This window comes from Caretta caretta, chromosome 9, assembly GCF_965140235.1.
Source record: "Caretta caretta isolate rCarCar2 chromosome 9, rCarCar1.hap1, whole genome shotgun sequence".
Lineage (NCBI taxonomy): Eukaryota > Metazoa > Chordata > Testudines > Cheloniidae > Caretta > Caretta caretta.
This window is the reverse complement of record NC_134214.1, coordinates 64,539,040-64,559,173: the sequence shown is the minus strand read 5'-3', so window position 1 is coordinate 64,559,173 and position 20,134 is coordinate 64,539,040. Positions and strand designations below refer to the sequence as shown.

The following is a 20,134-nucleotide window of genomic DNA, read 5'->3' as shown; positions in this document are numbered from 1 at the left end:
ATGGTCTACTCTGTATCGTGCTGGAATTACCATACCAGTCCCACTGTGTTGAAGAGGACTCCTGCAAAGGTCGGAAGCTCATTCAAGATCCGCAGATACTGGAGCTTTGCCTGGGTTGTTGAAACCTGAGGAAATACATCAGTGTAACAAGGCAAAGACTCAAGAGACTGAAAAAGCTAAGGAGGATCCCGAAGGGGGAGTCAAGGAAGGTCCTCTTCAGAAGCTTGGGGAGTGCTTGGTGCACAGTTTTTGGCGGTTTAGAATTTGCCATTGTGCCTCAAATGATTCATGACATGGAGACATCCCCAGGTGATGTGGAGATGGCAGCTGTGCTCCCTTAACAACTGAAGGCAAGTAGCTGCTGTTGTTGGAAACAGATATTTTATTTTGCAGCGGGGCAGGCAAACGTCTAAAAGTTTATTGGCCCAGAGAAGGAGACTGTCCATTCAGACATGCAGGTACTTCTGTAAACCCTTAGAGGAAGATGTGTCCCTCTGGGATCTGCAGCTCCCATGAGAAATGGCCTCCCTCACAGGAACTCCAGCAGTGGCAAGGGCTGGATGGGCAGACAGGCCCGTCTCCCGCCACACATCTGACTCTTGATGCCCTGAAGCACAAAATCGGAAAATAATCCTAAAGCCAAGTTTACTAAACTGGTGACTTTTTGGCCAAGTTTCAGGTTGGTTCTTAGTTTATCTGAACTGACTGTGCTCCACCACAATTTACTACTGTGAAATCCAGATCACCCTGGCAAATGGATTCATGACAGAGAGCAGGCTAGTGGGCTGTCACCCCCAGGGATTTACAACACACTGTAACGGACTTAAACATCAATTGCATACAATAACACAAATCCCTGGCTAGCCATGCACACTAATAGCAAGTGAAAACATAAAAGCTCCTGCTGGCACATACCAGCTGCAGCACTCCCCACCCAGAACCCATGGTGGGGCTACGCTGGCTTCTGCTTACCTTGGTGCCACTGGGCGGCTGGTTCTGATGGGCCTTCAGCTGCTGAGAGAGAGATTTCCGAAGGCTCTTCTCTTTGATGAGCTGCAGAAGTGAAGGAGGCAGAAACGGCTCCAGCCCCCATTCCTTCCTGCAAGCAGAAATGACTTAGAAGAGAAGAGAGAGACCGGCAGGAGCTCAGAAGGGAGAGGAGAAGGTGACAGAGAATGGAGGGGAAGGAGGAGAACAAGACACATGGCGAGAACCTGAGGGCATGTGTGTGTGGGTGGGGGGCAGCTCTGAGACAGCAGTGGGCTTCCTCTAAGTCCTCTGGCTATCTTAGCAGGAAGTGGTCAGATGCAGATCCTACCGCTGGGGAGTTCTGGTGTAAGGGATGGGGATGGGAAGCAAGGCAGAGTTTCAGTACAAGATACAAATATGGGGCCAAATTCAGCCCTGGTGTCAGTGGGTGTAACTATTCTGAAGTCAACGGAGTCTCACCCAGTGACATCAGGTCTGAATTTGGACCCCAGTTTCTAACACTTCTGCTGGTTTATAAAGACCCAGCCACATTTATAACCAAGTAAGCGTTGGTCCCTCACTTCACTACATCATTTTTGCTTCCAAACCAGTAAGTACCTCAAGTCCACTCCAGAGAGGAAAACAAATCCAGAGCTTATCCTTATTCCAAGTGACTGGAGAGACAGGAGGAGTTCTTTCCCGTCTACCATTATTACGATTGTGTATTATTTCTTATCTGTTAGGTGCTTTACAGACAAGGTCTCTGCCCCACATGGCTCCCAATCAGGCCCCTCTCCCGGTGTGATGTTAGCACAGACTTTGGTAGCTCATACGCTTCACTTCAGGCTGCATCAGGTGGGCTGGAGTTTTGGGCTCAGGAGGAATGGGTTCTTACTGCTGAGATGAGAAACCTCAGTCTGCCAAGGATTGGCTGCCTAGTGCATGTCCAGGATGATGGCTGGATTATTCCTCCCCTGCTCATATGGGATGGCACACATTCTGCCCTGCAATCTACTGCACAGGAGGAAGGGGAACATTTTGCAGGTTGACTATCGACCCCGGACCATGGCAAAGATGATTCCGAACTGCTGAGCACACAGCTTACGCTCTCCTCCCATCCACGCAATCTGCAGGCATTGCCAGTTGTGCTGCAGCTCCATCCTTCTGGCCATATTTGGCAGGATCTCAGGGAGCTGACTGGCAGGGTGCAAAGGATGGGAGTGGAGAGGCAGATGGGAGCTGGAAACAGTTGCTGGGACACTGAAGCACCCTCTTGCCAACAGAGGGAGCCAAAGCCATTGCTAAGCATCTACAAGGCACCACAAGCAGTGGAGAAGGCTGAACCTTGGCCGTTTTGGTCTGCTAGGGCTAAGAGAACGGTCTCTTTGGTCTCCCTTCAAAGAGTGCTGCATCCTTGGGGGTTGAACCAACCCTTATTTCAAAGTCACACTCAGAACCACTCAGTTTCAGCTAGCAAGAAAGGATTCTCTAGTGATTAGAGCTGGGAACCAGGACTCAGGAGATGTTTGGTCTACTTCTGGCTCTGACACTGACTCACCTTATGGCCTTGTCCAGGTCTCTTAACCCTTGTATGCCTCAATTTCTCCATATGTGAAAAGGGGATAATACCTACCTACCTACCTCATAGGATGGGCAGGGCAGGACTGTGAAGGTTAATTCATTATTGATTGAAACATAATCTGGGAGCCTCAGATGGCCCAGGATAGGGAAATGCAAAACATCGCTACAATTGTATGCTGGAATTATACAGCCCCATCAGGTCTGCCTGCTTTGGACCCCAAGCTGTAAATCAGGAAATGGTCCCAGGTTCACATCAAACTTCCCCACCAGCCTGTGCTGGGTCTGGCGTTTGTAATGAAAGCAGACCCTTGATGGTTTCAGGCATCTCTTTGCAAATGTTCTGTGTGTCCCATTAACAGCGTTGTGCTGGGCCTGCTGCTAAACTCTTCCCATCAGCTGATTCTGACCTGCGTTCCAGCTTCACCCTACATCTCCTCACCCTGAAACATTCACCTGCAGAGTCCCAGTGACAAGGGGAGAGCCCTGGCCAGGTAATGACACGTGGCTGGGGAATCGGGGCAGGGCTGGGAAGGGGGGATTAGGAGAGTAGGACTCACTCCACAGTTTTGAGGGACACCTTCTGGGCAGGCCGGGTGGCAGAGACGGTGATGTAGATGTGGAGGGCAGCCAAACCCAGCAGCGTCTCTGGCTTGGGGTCCATCCCAAAGCGTTCCCTGATCACATCGTTGCGGCTCTGGGATAAGAGAGGAGACTGCTCAGAATCAAACTGGGGCTTGCCCCTTGGCCGCTTCATAAACACAACACCTGAGCATCCCAGTCCTGCTGCCAGACAGTTCTGCCTTGGGAAGGCAGCGCACCGAGCTGCCAGGCACAGGCCGGCTGCTCTGCAGACAGCAACGGACTGGTTGGCTTCTCCTTCTACCATCTGCCACCTCAGCTGATCTGCCAGCCTTCATAGTATCTGACATCTCCACCAAACACAGGGGAGGAACACAACATTAAAGCCACCCGGAAACAGATTTACTGCTGGCACTGTCAGGGCACTCCTGGCAGGAAGCTCACAGTGCCAGTGTTCTGAGTGGCACTGTCAGGACACAGCTGGCAGGAAGCTCACAGGTGCTGCCAGCAGGAAGCTCACACTGCCGGAGTTCTGAGTGGCACTGGCAGGGCAATGCAAAGCATGTTGGGTAATGCTGGGCCTGAAGTGAGCCTGAGAACAGCAATGAGGCTGTATGTCTATCGGCCACGGGTCTGACCTTCTGTCTGTCCTTCCCCCTACCTGGATGTACAGGTACTCAAACGCTGCTGGGTCTCGATGTAGCAGCTCCACCGGATCTTTGGGGAAGAAGCTCACACGAAAGAGGCATCGCATCCCCTGATAATGTGTCCTCTGCACCACCTGTCCCAGGGGGCGAACAAGAGCAGGTGAGGCAGGAAGCAAGAGTTCATGTCGTAAGGCAGCAGAGAGGGAAGCAGTCCTTTATCCAGCTCTGCAACCCATGCATTTCACAGCCCCCTTTCCCTGCCGTTCCCTGCCCGCTTTACCCACCCTGAAAATCAAGATCAGCCCAAACTGATACACTGGGGCACAATGCACCAAACTCTAGGGGAATTCAGAGCTGGATTGGAACTTCACAGCTCAGCCCATCTCTGCCAGGGTGGTCAGGCAGCCTCACTGAGAGGAGCTGACAGGATTCAGGGCCATTCCCGCAAGAAGCCATGGGGCTCTAGCAGAGTTATAGAGGCATTACAAGCCCAGTTTTGCAGGCACTTATAGACCAAGGTCATATCAACACCATAGATCAGATCCGATTAGACCAGACAGGTGCAGATGCAGGTACTAACATTCAGACCTCCTGCTACCTGACTGCACCCACAAACCAGGCAGTTAGAGGTCTACAATCGAGGATTTGTGCATGCAAAATTGGAGCTAAAATGGAAAGCCCTTTGGAAATGTGGCTTGCCATCTCTTAATCCTCTCCCGTGTGGGGGTGTCCCAGAGGGACACTGAGGATTCCCGGTTACACGAAGCCAGTGTTCGTACAACAGCCCGAATTATTATTACTCTTACTAAAGCTGTCCTTGAAGCCCCTGCCTTTTGCCAAGGAGAAACGGGTCGGGCTCTCCTTGCAAGCCATCAGAACTGCCCCTCAGTTGGCCAGAGGGGGCGCTGCAGAACAACGTGAGGCATACCCTCCCTATCATGGGGCTAAGGACACTGCTTCCTTCCACACCTTTCCCAACCTCATCCAGTCCAAGTATCAAGCCTGAGTCTCCCATGCAACTGGGCAGACCCCCAGGCCACTCAGTCAGCCCCTTTCCCCTGTCTTACTGGTTCCAGTGGGAGCCTGATAGCTAAGGAGCTGCCAGTGGAAACCTTTCTTTGCCCACGTGGCACTAAAAGAGTCTCCATTGCATCAGCTAACCAGAAAGTACAACTGCGAGTCTGAATGCTCTTCACCCCAGGGCCAGTGAGCCCCCAGGACAGGGGTGAAACCCACTGGGGAGGTGGGGGGAAAAGCCCGGGGATCCCAGGCTGGATGGACCTGCAGACTCTCTCGCCCCAGCAGAAGCTCATCCCTCCGGGGCAGAATTAAAGCACATCACTCGTTTAGGTCTAACACTGTAAGGAACCATGCCTGGCAGTTATAACCAGCAGTCCTGGATTCATCTCCTGGCCACGTGTGAAGGCAGCTGCCTAGCTCTCCAATCCTCTGCCGGGGATGTTAGTTAACACTGGCCTCCCAACCCTCCCAGTCTTGGGGGCAAAAACAATCTCCACATTGCCATGGGAGAGTATATAACAGATAGATCACCGATTGTTCCTCTCCCTGGGCAGCTCCAATAGGGCCTCCCCAGAGCACTGACTCCCCCAAGCAGAACTGATCCTCTGGGACCCTTTCCAGCGACTGATGGCACCAAACTGATTCCATCTTAGACCTTCAGCCTAGGCCTGAGCTCCTTCCTCCTAGGTGGAAACCTCCCCACCCCCCGCCCTTATGGAGCCAGACCTGCTGCTGCAAATACAATGCTCAGCCTGGTGGCAGGTGTCCAGCCATGCAGCTCAGAAGCTTACGTGGGCCAGGGGCTGCTTGTCCTGGAGAAGGAGGAACTTGTGGCTCTGCTCTGGGCTGGAATACTCCAGGACCAGGGCAAAATGCTCTATGTATCTCAGGGAAAGGCGATCCTGTAGCGTCACCATCACGTCCTGGCAATGTAACCCAGAGAGAGACACAGGCAGGGTTACATGGGCTCATCTGGTAACGTCTGTATGCATGTTTGCAGGAGGTGCAAGAGCTGCTGTTCTGGGTATAACAGGGCGCTGTTATTATGCAGCTCAGCTCCATGTTACTTTCCATAGGTTACACCCTGGGAGAGCGTTATCTGAGAGCTACCAGCTACACAGACCATGGCCTGTTCAATAGCAATGTATTACTCTGCACCTAGCTCAAAGGGAGACTAAGGGAACCTCCCTTATGGCAACACTAAAGGAGCAATCCCTCATTGAGTTAGGGGACATCTCTTTGTAAAAGAGACCTCGGGATAGTCGACTACCCGTGGGAGGAGGGAACGCAGAGTATTAGATGAGCAGATGTAAATCACTGGCTGGTCAGTACTGTTACAACAGAAGGGATGTGTCTTTCCAATCAGGCTGCGCTAGGAATTAGGAGAACAGCCTGTTATTGTTAATGGGCTTTACAGGCTTAATAATAATCCACATTCCATGCTGCAAATGTACCCCCACCCCAGGCCAGCTGTGTACAAGGCATGTCAGACCCGGCTCTGATGAGCTATAGCTAGTGCCAGAGCAGGGACCATGAGGGTAGCACAACAGGGTGTGTAGCACAGTGCATGCCGATGGCCTGATTCAACAGCAAATCTTCTGTTGACCGGAACAGGTTCACCACTGGGCCCCAGAATAAAGGCGGAGGCTGGTGAAATGGGGGAGGGAGAGAAGAAGGAGTCACAGAAGAAGAGCAGAATTGTACCATGGAAAATACAGCACCCAGGGAGGGAAACATGCTATTTATTATCTGGGGCCAGTGCATGGACAGCAAAGTGCTTTGTGCAAGGCCATAGGAGACTGGGAAACAGAATGAGCGAATGTGATAAGGGAAACCCAGAAACCAAGGAAAGGCCCGTGGGATCAGAGGAGGGCTTGCACCTTGACGGTTGTTCGGCCATCAAACGTGAAAGACTTGATCTGCCCGTTCTCCAGGAAAACCTTCAATACATTGGGGATGAGGAGGAGAGCTTCCTTCTTCAACATCTCCTGGCAAACAGGGCCAGGGGAGGGGCGGATCCCCAATGGGTGCGAAACAGGGAAGGGATGCAGCAAAGAAAGGGGGCATTGAAATGAAGAGTACAGGAACAGGAGATGGGGGAAAAAGAGGGAGTGAACGGGGAGGCCCATGAAATGAAAGAGAGAGAGAGAGAGAGAGAGAGAGAATGTCAGTGATACACTGGTTACTGGAGCCTCTGCTCCTTCAGAATTATGCACTAAGAAAAGGCAAATTTCCCTTGAAAATACAGCATCTGCGTCGAGCTCTTAGAAAGCACAAGGGTTGAGAATTTCAGAGCTGTCTGATGGATTCACATACCTGAATCTCCCTTGATCCATCTCAGCCCCCAGCCCATCTCAAGCCGTACAGGAACCCATCTGTTGAAATGCGCACTCCATGCGGGCAGTGCAGCGAAGGATGATTTTATTTAGCAAGCAACGTTTGAATTAGATGATTACTTCACTGATTTGGCTTAAAAATAGAATTTGCTAGAAGCGCTTTAAGATTTATTTTTACTAGTGCTGCTTAACAAAATCTTTCTGCAATTAAGAGATGTCACTGGGATAAAACATTATCGAGGCATTACAGTCTCTCATGGCTACCCAGAAATACCCAGGCAAAATGGCCCCATTCACAGGCACAGTCTCAAAGCCCTTTGCACTGTGGTTTAAACCACACAACTCTTCATTAAAGTCAACTGGCAACCCCCACATAATGTTCTGAAAAACACCCTCCTGGTCGAAGCAAGAGACACTGATCTCACAGAAACCTTCTCTGCCAAGGATTCAGTTTCTCTGACACCAAATGCCTGATCTGGGTTACATCGTTTCCATGAGCATTCCGCCACGAAAATATCCTAACAGATCTGCTGCTGTTTGACTGGCTCAGAGGACAGACGTTCTGGGTGCTTCAGCTGATCAGAGCTAGACTTCTCTGTGCAAGCACAGCACACTTTTCAAGTGTCCTGTCTTGATAGGACTAAACGGGCCCGGGACCAACTTAAGTTTTTAGGATGTAAAAGGGAAAGAAATCTGGGTTTGTGCCCTTTTTTGATTCCTTATGAAGGAGGCTTGCGAGGTTAAAAAAAGTTTCACGCTCTTTACATTAGAAATCAGATCTTTTCTGTCCATTTTTTTGATCCCTGGGAGATTCTATGGATGACTGGAGAACTGGCAGATACTCAAGAAGTGAAACCTGACTATGGGGATATGGATTGTTTAAATCTCGTTATTTTTTGCTAACACCTGTTTAACTCAAATGCCTGATGAACACCTAGAAAGAAAGATCTGGTAAATCTCAAACACCTGCTGTTCTGCCACATAAGGGCAGAGACCTCGAAGGAGTTCTCCAGACAAGGTCAGGCTTAACACTAATGATATTTCTAATATATAAACAAGCAGGAAAAAAACAAAACATGCTCTTACCCACCACTAAACAAATATTAACCCATTACAAACATTAGGCCATGTCTGTATAATGCTGTCACCAATCATTACTACAACTAAAGAAGGAAGAGAAGCTCAGCTAACCCTGCCTGGTAGGCCTCCTCATGAATGTTGGTGTCTGTGCTTGCTCTCTTTGGGCTGTCTGGTCCTTAGGGTGCTAAACAGGCTGTTAGTGTACCTAAATAATAATCCATGTACTCAGTGCTTCTCTCTGAGCGATAGTCAGGTGCTCTGGGATCCTGTCAGAGGGCAGCATGCCGTAATCTGCACTGCACACACATGAATACAACCTGACATTCATCAAATGGGAGAGTCACTATCTGCTTCCCAGTGTGGGATATCCACAAGTCAAATCAGTAAATCTATGCATGTGTGAGGGGGATGGGAATCAGTGGAGTGATCCACAGCCTTGCACTCACTGCCCTGAGCCTCCTCCCAGTCTGCTTTGCTCTGCCGCAGGGCAGTTCCAAGGCCACACTCTGGCATGGACCAAAGCTATCCTGAGAGACAGACACCCTGCCCCTTCACTTGTGGCCTAATCAATCAGGGATACATATGAGATGTACATATTGGTCTATCCTTCCCGTTCATGGAGATCTACTAAGCAGCTGCATGTCCTTCACAAAAAGCTTATCTGGGACACAGGTGGACCTTACGACTAGATCGGATTCCTGCAGAGCACTGTGGATCACATGCCAGCCCTATTACCTGTACTCACAGATCCCTCTGTCACGACACACATCACAACCCTTTGTCCACTATATGTGAAGTTAGACGGACCACAGTCCATTGCTTACAAGCTGATTAGCCGAGGTCTCTCAGGCATCACCCCAGGAAGAGCCATCTTTCAGAGGAGCAGACTGACACCAGAAATATCCACATCAGTGCAACGGCAGAAAAAGAAGGAGCAGCACTTACTGGATCTGTCTCACCAACCGTGACCTGTTCTGAAAATCGGACCTTCACTGGATTGGACCTCAGTTTCGCTTTCTTGGCTGCACTGATGAAAGCAGATTTTGGGGACTGCAAAGAGAACACAGGGTGTTAAACATCTGTCCTTGCAGCTGGAGCTTGGGGAGGGGGAGAGAGAGACTCTCCTTGGAGGTGGTGCAAGAGAGAGGCAGAAGAGAAGCATTGATAACATTAGGTAACAGAACACATGCAGAAATTCTTGATGTTTTCACATGCCCTGCTGGAGAGACAGGCCCCTTAGGGAGCGCCACCACTCCAGTCCCATGGGAGAGTAGGCCTGGTGCTGGGGCAGGGATGGGCACAATCCACAGGGAGGGAAACAGCCATAAACTTCATCCTCAGTTTCCGGAGCATGTGGGGGAGTGGGGACAAGGACCTGCTAATGGCTGCCTAAATCAAAGCTCAGCTAGCATGCCTTGGGCTGCTCCACCCGACACAAACCTCACCTCTGTGTGACATGTCTATGGCACTGGTGGTAGCAAGGTGAGGCACACAGCATAGTGAATGGGAGCACTGGTACATGTTAGCAGTCATGGATCCATGCCTGCAGTGCACTCCCACTACCAGCTGGAGGCACTAACAACATGATGGGTGTCTATATCCCATCCACCTCCTCAAGCTGGGGTCACCACCACAACCCACTGAGTTTCCACCTGCCCGATGATAAAGAACCCTCAGGAACCTGTGTGGAGAGGGGAGGGGAGGTGCAAAGGCGCACTGGCAGAAGCAATGTATGAGTCTGCAAGCACCGGGTGGCAGCAGAGAAGACTGATTGAGGAAGAGAGTTGGAGCTTTTGGATCAGAGTATCAGAGAAGTTCTGTTGAAGCCAGTGAGACTGCACTGATTGACACCAGCTGCAGATGTGGCTCTCCACCTCTAATTCACTGGTTCCTGAATACAGTCCAGGCTGCTAGTGAGTGAATCGCATTGCCCAATAATGGCCACGTGAAATGGCCCGGTGGTCTCATTCCAGTGCCTAGTGGTCAGGTGGCATCCTCACAAGCATCACCGTGGCACTAAAACCTCACAGGCTTAGCACACAGGCCACAGACCAGAGCTCAGCAATATTGTTTGCCAAAACCTTTTCCTGTAAAAAGTGCAGATTTTGGTTGACTGAAACATTTCACAAAATTGTGGTGATTTTGCAAAATTGTTTTGTTCGGGGGGGGGGAAGAGCCCTAAAAATTCAGAAAAAACTGCAATGTTTCTTTTTTTTATTCTAACCACTTTTCATTTAGAAACATACTTCAATGTTGTAAAAAAAACCCCAAATGTTTAAAAATAGCTAAAAAATGAAATCAAATGCTTAGTTTAGACCCAAAAGGATATTTTTTCAACTTTTCAGTTTGTCGAAAATTTCAAAAAAAAAACACCCCAAAAAACAAACATTTTGGGTTGATCCCAAACTCCCCCCCCCCCCTGATTTTTTGGAACAGTCAGTGAAGCAAAAAAATAAAATAAAAATCAGTTATTGGCACAGCTCTCAGGCTGGACTAAGCCCTGGAGTGCTACTGATCCGTGTTGCCTTTACTGGTGGTCTCTCCTGGTCTGGAGTCACACTGTCAGTGGTAGGGGACAGAAGTTTGCATTGCAACGGCCTGCGCAGGTTGGACTGATGTAAATCAAGGTGATTTAGATCACCACGTAGAAAGCCTCAATTTAAATAATCTATTTTAATCAATTTTTCCATTTGCACGTCAGTTATTTCCAAAGAAATGTGCATTCTCATTCATTGATATAATCATTAAACATGTTGATTTACAACTAAATAGAGCCTTTACACTAGATTTGGTACATCTTTTTGCTACCTACAAGGATACACTATAACTATACACATTTATTTAAGCAATTATCTAGCTTAATATTTTCAGAATCTTATTATACATTTTTAGCCTGATAGAGTAAATAAGCAATATACTATATTCTATTTTTTCTCATGATTCAAGCTGTATTAGAATGGTAACTAGAATTTAATTAAATACACAACAGTATATAAAATTTATTTTTATTAAACAAACCAAGTCCTTAATATGCTGCTGTTGTGCCATATTTATAAAGCTTGATCTCAAAAGTTAGATGTTCCCCCCTGATTCTTTCTTTATATAGAAAAACAGCCTTCAACTCAAAGTTTTCGACAGAGGCTCATGGATTCAGCATATTCATTTTTTATTTAAATATTTTAAGAGATTATAATAAATTTAGGCTTTTAATATAATTTGTGTTAAATTCAGATTTCATTTTAAACAGGTTTATTTTTAAAAAGAAAAAGTGATAATGTAAATGGCAAAATAAAAAAATCTGATTTAAATTAAAAAATCCGATTTAAATTAAAAAAAATCCATTTTTAAATTAAAAAAAAATCATCGATTTTTATCCACCCTGGGAAGGCGCCCAGCACCGCTGCACCACTTTTCCCACAGGCTTCCACTGAAGGTGGCTCTTCTCCTCCCACCCCAGTCAGGCTTCCTGTGCTATCCCCTTACAGTGACTCCTGCTGGCGGAGGCTGGTCCTGCAGTAGCTATGTGCTCCCCAATGCTCAGCGCTCCTGAACGCCATTCAAGGCAGCTGTAGCCTGGCCGTAGGATGGGTCCATCCTTTCTAACTGCAATGAGTTTTGGCTTCAGATACGGTGCTGGAATATGTAAGTGCCTCCTGTGCTCTTACAAGCTACTCAGGGCAGACAGAGACCAGCCACTTGAAGAATGCTTTAAAAAGAAGGGCCCTTTCCCCTGCTCTCCTCAGGGACCACTAGGGCACAGGGAAGGTCCAGACAAGACACAGGAAAATACAGCACTGTCACCCTGGCAAAGGAACCACCAGGTTGGGATTTGCTGTTAGAGCCCACCAGGGGTTAAGAGTAAAATATCTTCCCTCTGGTATCACCAGTGGCTCCATAAAACACACCAGGCAGCCTGGGGACTGCCGTCGTCCCAGGGACTTTTTTATTTTTATTATTCCTTCTCATGGAGAGAGCGTTTCACAGCCTTACTAGCCAAAGGAGATGGGAGAGGGAGAGACAGCCAAGAGATCCTTACCCTCAGATGGACTGTTGGAGCCTGGAGAATATTCCTGGATTATTTTCTCCAACTGTAATAAATTCCAGTGAGTATGGAAGAGGTAATAGTGCTGAAAGCCGGGAATGGTGAGGGTGAGCAGGGTTGGATAAGCTTCCCCAGAGGGTTGTGCAATGCCCCTCAACCCTGACCTGCATTACCCACCCCCACTGTGCCAGTCCTGGGCTCCTACAGCCCAGCCAATGCCCCTCAACCCTGACCTACAGAGACGATCCCCGCTGTGCCAGTTCTGGGCTCCTACAGCCCAGCCAATGCCCCTCAATCCTGACCTGCAGAGCCCACCCCCGCTGTGCCAGTTCTGGGCTCCCCACGCTCAGCCAATTCATTCTGGCTGGCAGTACCCCATGGTATCCTCTCCTGGGTCTCTATCGTGCACATCCTGCTGCTCTGACCAGATTGGATGATGAACTTCTTGGATTTGGACAAACATTTGTTGAGAACAAGGCTGAGCGTGTTCATCTGGGGCCATCACAGAACACAGAATCAAGTCTCCAAAGGAGAAACGCTAATGCTCTTACCCTGTGTGCTCATTGGCTCCCCACAAACTGCGCTTCTCTCTCAGAAGCCTCAGCGTGACCTAGACGGAGCAGCCATGTGTTGTCTAGGTCACCTCTTAGTTCAATGGGCATCTGCATAGGCCTGGATTTCAGATCTCCCTGGCCCTGAAGCATTCTGTGTCTTCCCTGTCAGAGCTGGAGGCCCCTGTGTTCTAAGAGCATGGGGCTCCCGGATCTCACCTGGTGAGTCTGCAGCACAGTCAGGATGATGAAGTCCTTGGAACTCCTACAAGAGAAAGGACAGGAGGGAAGGTTAATGGACAGGTTTGCTCTCAGCCCCAGGACACAGGATGCATATGGAAACGATGGGATGAAAACACCACTTGGAAGAGCCTGGCTGAGAGTTCAGACAGCAAACTCTCTCCCCAGCCAGCGGCTCAGATTGTCTCGGTCTCCTAGAGCAGCTTTATGCGTCACATAATAAGTGTGCTGGCAGTGCCTCATACAGATGCTGCAAATGTCTCTGCCAGCTGGGGATGTTTGGATCTCTGTAGTTTCTTACTCTGCTATAGAGATATTATTGAATAGACTGTGTTAACTAGAGAATCACAGCTATTCCAGAGCCCAGTATGACTTGCTCTAATCAATCACACACAGCCCAGGTGGATAATTGTTTGAGGCGTGGCTCCTGGGTTTGGGCAGGGCTCAAATGAGTGAAGATTACTGGGGATCCCCCAAACCAGAGAGGGAGTGCTGAAATAAAGAGCCTCGTCTTAGCACCTGGGTCCTTTCCCAGCTGTGACACCAGAGCCGAGAGGACAGGCAAGCTGGTGGGGAAATGGGATAGGGTGAAGGGGCCAAGTTCCCCTCCCTCACCCCAGCCTGAATCACATCTCTCCTTCAGCTCTCTGCCTTTCATATTCCAGTCTTGGTCTTCTCCACAGAGCATGCAGGGACCCATTCCAAGTCTCAGGCCACTCCTGAGAGGGGTCCCTGGATGAGCTTCATGCACAGCGGGGACTGAGTCTCATTTGTGTTCTGATCTATATAAAACTCCTGTGGCTCCGTAGCCCTCAGAGCTGGACGGGTGCCAGAAAGGGTTATGACTCAGGTGGACGAGCATGTGGTGTGGATGAAGGTTAATCAAAGAAACTTCCTGTCAGTGCCAGCCTTCAGTGGGGTGAGCTTCCTCACAGCATTGCCCTGCCCGTGCTAACTCAGACTCTGGCAGGGTGAGCTTCCTCACAGCAGTGCAGAGCCAGAGCTGACTCCAGCAGGGCCAATTTGATCACTGCAGTACCTGAACGTGGCTCCTGAGGCCTCAGCCATGCATATTCCATTGCAGCGGTGCCCAGATACTGCCAGTTATCAGGTCTCTTGGCTAGCGGTTCTGGGATCACCCCCTCCAGCCCTTTGAGAGACATAAGTGCTAACATCCCTTTCTGCCTGCCGTTTCCCCGGCACCCAGGATGAGGTAGGGGAGAAGTCTGTTACCTGACCAGGTCAATGAATCTCTCTCTGGAGGCTTCACTCACATCCTCATCATTTATGGCCACAATCTGGTCTCCTGCCAAGAGTTTATCCTCAGAGGGGCCTCCTGCCATGGAGAGGAGAGTAGGTGTTAGAGCCCCTGCCTGCAGCACGGAGCATTCCCTGTTTCAGTCTGGAGGGGGGGGGGGTGGGAAGTGAGCAGGGGAATGGGGCTCTGTGCTGCCCGGAACGAAAGGAGCAGGCCTCAGGCCCCGCCATTCTCAGAGCTCAGTGAAGGGGCTCTGTTCCCAGCTCAGCTGGCCCACACACAGCTCCCACTGGGATGAATGGCAGTGACTCATCTAATAACCCTCCTATGCGGCCTGCTCCTGCTGTTCAATGAGAAACCAGTGCCACGTAGAGGGGCCAGTTCCAGCTTCTCAAAGAACTGGGTTGGGAAGGCCAGGGGCCCGGTCACAGGCTGGGCTGAAACCCAGCCAGAGGAACTGGCTACGTGTCTACTGGTGCCCCAGAAAGACGGGATCTGTCTTCCCCAGTTACTTCTTCCTCCACCAACCCACTCAGTGTAGCCCATCCAGTGTTCCTGCTTGCAGCTCTACTGTAGCCACTTTCCTTCACCAGCCTACCCCAGAACCCTTTGCAATGGCAGCAACCCTGCTGCACACCATGGCAGTCTGCCCAGACGCTTCTGTAGGGCATGGCAGGGGACTTTGCAACTCCTGACTCAGCAGCAGCAGAGACTCTTGGAAGGGGCCCTGGAGAAGAAAATGCCCCTGGGTCTGGACAAGGGGCAGGTAACCATGGCGCTGCCGGTGCCCATTTACAAGTGGCATGTTGTGTGCCCCCCATGTCCCCGGCTGCTCTCTGCTTTCCTCTTGTACTCCCCTCCTGGGTTCTGCTCTTTCCCCTCAGTGGATGCTCTCCGTCACTCCTCCTCACTCAGCTCAAAGCCTCTCGATTGCCCTGTTAGTCAGCATGGGCTGTGGCTGGCTTGCACAGGTCCTGGCTACCGTGGACCCTGTGGCTGCTGACAGGCAGCATGAGGCCCCCTTCCTCCCACTGCCCCCTCTCCACCATGGGCAAGGCACAGTGGGGCGCAGGACATGGAGTGGATGTGGTTGCTGTACTTCCAAGATCTCTCAGACACAATCCTGTCTGTCGCAGACTGTGTCTCTGAAGGCCCCTGCCTTCAACAGTCAATTCCCCGCAGCCTCTACCCCATTGTCAGCAACAGGTGAGAAAACAACAACACTCACACCCATCCCACCCAGCACTCCAGTGTCTGCCTCAGGGTGCGAGCCCCCAGCTCCCAGCCTGCAGCGCCCATACCCCAGGCAGGATGGCAGTATCATGCCAGCCAAGCAGCTCCCACTCCTTTGCCCATTCCTTGCTTCCCACTTGTTTGATCTGCTCCACTCTGGACAGTCCCTTTCCCTCAGGTGGCTGTGAGCCAAGCACATAGCCTGTGCCTACCTGCTGTTACCGAGCGCACCACCACTGGCCTCTCGCTGCCGGCCACGAAACCAAAGCCGTAGAGGGGGTCACGCTGGATTTTCACCTGTCGGAGAGCGTCTGAAGGCAACTGACCACATTCCATATCATCACAGCTCTCCTCCTGCATCACATGACTGGACAAGGAGACAGGGCATGTAACAGAGTTGTATCCCAAACACAACCTGGCGACAACACAGGGCAGGGGGCTGGGAGCCAAAAGGCCACAGGGCACCAAGTCGTTATACTGACCTCCCTCAACCAGGCTTATTCTCCACCAACCTCATTCCACTAGGTAGAGGAGCCATGCTGCTTGCAGGAGTGCAGCTCTGACGTAGTGCAACCCCATGCGGGCTGTGCCTTCCCTCCTGAGGGAGTGTGCTTCACGTCTTAGGTGCCCCCAGCCAGGAAACAAGGGGGATCAAGGTTGGGATTTGAACCGCGGAAGGCCTGCTGGAAGTGCAGTGCCTCCTTTCTCCTTGGTGTCCCGCTCAGATTTGCTGAGTTTATGCATCCAAACGTTTTGTTTTCCACCCCCCAAACTGCAACTGCCGCCATCCCTCCCTGGGATCTGAACAGCCAGCTCTGTTCTGCCTGCCTCCTACATCACCATCAGAAATTAGGATTCTGCTGCTGGAATTTAGCTGACAATTTGGTTGATGATACCTGAGGCATCCAGCCCCAACTTTCAGAGCTGTACAGGCTCTGCAGCACTCCTGGGAGCCAGTGCTTGTCTTTGCACAGTCAGCAACAAGGACTCAGAGATGCACAAGGAATGGATCTGTGATGTAAGGGGGTGCCAGGGTTCCCTCCCTACTCTGAACTCTGGCGTACAGATGTGGGGACCCGCATGAAAGACCCCTTAAGCTTATTTCTATCAGCTTAGGTTAAAAACTTCCTCAAGGCACAAATCCTTCCCTTGTCCTTGGACGGTATTGCTGCCACCACCAAGTGCTTTGGATAAAGGTTCAGGAAAAGGATCGCTTGGAGTTCCCATTTCCCCAAAATATCCCCCCAAATCCCTTCACCCCCTTTCCTGGGGAGGCTTGAGAATAATATACCAACCAATTGCCTTTAATAAAAGTACAGACCAGACCCTTTATGTTTAGGACACTAAAATCAATCAGGTTCTTAAAAGAAGAACTTTATGATAAAGGAAAAAGTAAAAGAAGCACCTCTGTAAAAATCAAGATGGAAGGTATTTTACAGGGTAAGAAAAAGATTTAAAAACACAGAGGATTCCCCTCTAGGCTCAACTTCAAAGTTACAAAAACATGAATAAACCTCCCTCTCAGCATAGGGAAAATTCACAAGCTAAAACAAAAGATTACCTAACACATTTCCTTGCTATTACTTACAATTTTTGTAAGTTTAGATGTATCATTTCAGTAGAAGCTGGGTTACCTGCTTAGTCTCTCTCCTTGTCCTGAGACAGAACAAAACAAAGAGCACAAACAAAACCTTCCCCGCCCCAACCCAGATTTGAAAGTATCTTCTTTCCCAGTTGGTCCTTCTGGTCAGGTGCCAACTAGGTTAATTGAACTGATTAACCCCTTACAGGTAAGTGATTCTGTACCTCTGGCCAGGAGGGATTTGATGTTACTGCATACAAAAAGGTTGTTACCCTTCCCTTTATATTTATGACGGGGGTCTGAAAGTCACATCACCCTCCTTCCACCTTAACCCCACTGGAGTCAGACCTTTGCACACCATGTGACCTGGGGCACTGATTTCTGCATCATCTGTCCCATTTTGTGTCATGACCTAATCCCCTATGGTTTGCACCTTCTGCCATACTTTCAATACCATGCCCCCTGAAGCGAATGCCACGATACAAAACAAATACGTGATGACATCTATATTCTTCCCAGACCACTAATGCAAAGGATAACAATCTCATTGGTGTCTTGATTGCTGGAGTGTCTTGCTATGAAAAGGTGACTTCGGTGCACAATTGTATTGGAAACAGAGGATGGTCCAAGGCCAGAAGGGACCACTGTGACCATCTAGTCTGACCTCCTGTATAACACAGGCCAGAGAACGACCCCACAATAATTCCCAGAGTAGATCTAGAAAAACATCCAGTCTTGATTTAATAATTGCCAGTGATGGAGAATCCACCACAACCCTTGGTAAATAGTTTCCAAGTGTCTGAAGGTGAGTGTTGCTTCTGTGCTGTTGGTTGAGTGTTCCCGTCCAGACTATTTAGTCTGCTAGATTCTTCCTGGCCTTTCGGCTACAAGTCAATTGTTCTCTCTCAGAAGTTTAGCATGTGATACGTTCTCTATCGACTCCAATCCATCTGCATTTCCAATGGCCTCCAGCACTTTGATATTTCAACACCAGATACAAAACTAAGGGTGACAGCACAGCATGGCTGAAACCAGAACTGAGCTCTTCGTTTGATGCTGCCTCCTCAGACGGGATTCATCACAGTAGTTACTCTTCCATGCGCAATGCTGCTGAGCTACGCTGCGTCTCCGTGATTAAGTTTGGATCCCCTGATTGAGACAATGACTCAACTCCAGCTCATTCTGATCTTCAGTAGTAGCATGTTGACCAGCTGGCTGCCCTTTGCTGAGAAAGCTCTGACCCCCAGCCCTTTGGCCAGAAGCCTCTGTCCTGATGGGAGCTAGTAGGTCTTTTAGATCCCCAACACCTACAGCCCATATCTGTGGATACCTTGGTATATAGCAAACCCAAGTGTACACCAATTAGCTGCTATATGTTATGTCTATGATACTATGTTAATAGCAATCATGCTGCATAGGTGCCGCAATTGCAATCTGTTGCTATTGTCCACATCAGTGATTTTCAACCTTTTCCACTGATTGATTTCAAACCATTCCAGGGCTCACTGCCCCTTCAGTCCCACCTCTTATGCTCAAATAAATGTGTTAGTCTCTAAGGTGCCACAAGGACTCCTGTTCTTTTTGCGGTTACAGACTAACACGGCTGCTGCTCTGAAACCTGGTAGGACACAGTGACACACATGATAAAAATAAGAACATATAAAGAAAACTGTTGAACAGAGGATGGGTCATGGCCTTCCCTGCAAATGGAGCCATCGTGCATACGTGCGGGTGAGCTCTCTGTGACATGCTCAGCACTCTCCTAGGCAGAGCATCCGGGAGGAGGGAGAGAGAAGGGAGGGTGTTCTGCAACTTTGCTATCAGTTCTCCTGCCTTCCCGGCGGAGTTCTGAAGCCTTAGAAAGAGGGAAAGAAAGAAAAAATGAAAAAAGGTCAGGGGTTGGGAGCGGGGAGAGCACCATTCCTCACCCCAGAGCACTGATTGGACTAAATAGGCCAAATTCACTGGAGCTGTAACTACTCTGAAGTCGTCAGGCTTGAATACGGCTCCCATATAAAATAGTCTCCATACCTAACAGCTGCTTGAAGAAGCACACCCCAATTTTATTGGGAAAAGCCCAGAAGCCAGCATACCCATTGTTCGTGTGCAGTTATTCCAAAGAGGGCGGGCTATATAGGGGCTGAATATATGGCTAGAGCTGCAGGGTCGTTGGCATGAGCCAGCTGTCACTCCACAAACCGAGTCTGCCATACTTTCATGCTCCTAGCAGCTGAGCTGGTTTGCAGCAATATGGAACATGCCAGGGAGGGGGAAAGGGATGGGCATGGTTGGGCTGGGCATGGTATTATTGCTTCAAATCATTAGCTTTTCATCCCTCAGGTGAAGGATAAGGATACAACAGGTCAGGCCTGAGGGGCGTTGACAGAGCTGTGGAGTTCAAGGACTGGAATAACAGTGGGTTGCAGGTCAGACCTGAGGGGCACTGACAGAGCTGTGGAAGGGCTCAGGTGTGGGACAGAGTAGCAGAAGGGGCTGCAGGTCAGATTTGCAGTACAGGGACAGAGCTGTGGAGGGAACGCTTGCACAGCCGCTTGCTCTATGGTAGCCCTGTGCCTGCCTCTACAGTAGCTTGTTATCAGCTTTGCTACTCTCATGAGCATTTAAAACAGAATAAAGCAATTTTAAAAGCAAGACAATTCGAAAGCAAAACATGGGAAGGTGAAATGCTCACTGAAAGCATCACAGCAGCTCCCGCTCAGCCTGACTCAACAGAAACTCCTGCTGTCGGGCGGTGTGTGTGTGTGTGGCCGGGGCAGGGGGAGGACTGTATTTACCAGCCTAGCCAGCATGTCTGAAAGCTTCTGTAGCCTGAGCCCTCCTCACTTCCCCCCCTTCCCAGACAACTCTACACTCCACCATATGAATCCCACTCTAGCTCTCTGCCATCTGAGACTGACAGACACAGTGCTCAGCTGGGCAGCAATATACAACCCCCAAGATACCAAAGCCCTTCAGGAGCATGGCTGAGTTTAGCCTGTTAGGTCCCCATTTTGCA

At 49.8% G+C, this 20,134-nt stretch overlaps 1 protein-coding gene across 5 annotated transcripts in view; it reads right to left on the bottom strand.

The window, feature by feature from the left end:
* The window catches only part of FRMPD3 (FERM and PDZ domain containing 3), a 148,481-nt gene that overhangs the window by 33,365 nt on the left and 94,982 nt on the right, over positions 1 to 20,134 (bottom strand). For 2 of the 5 annotated variants that reach the window (XM_048864202.2, XM_048864200.2), the window contains 10 exons: positions 15,749 to 15,903; positions 14,279 to 14,381; positions 13,025 to 13,070; positions 9,158 to 9,262; positions 6,677 to 6,784; positions 5,588 to 5,719; positions 3,791 to 3,910; positions 3,108 to 3,244; positions 973 to 1,099; positions 36 to 125 (listed from right to left, as the gene is read on the bottom strand). In XM_048864202.2, the coding sequence (XP_048720159.1) occupies positions 36 to 125; positions 973 to 1,099; positions 3,108 to 3,244; positions 3,791 to 3,910; positions 5,588 to 5,719; positions 6,677 to 6,784; positions 9,158 to 9,262; positions 13,025 to 13,070; positions 14,279 to 14,381; positions 15,749 to 15,896 (1,116 nt within the window). In that variant the 5' untranslated portion in view covers positions 15,897 to 15,903. The other 3 variants (XM_048864201.2, XM_048864203.2, XM_048864204.2) reach the window with 3 other exon arrangements.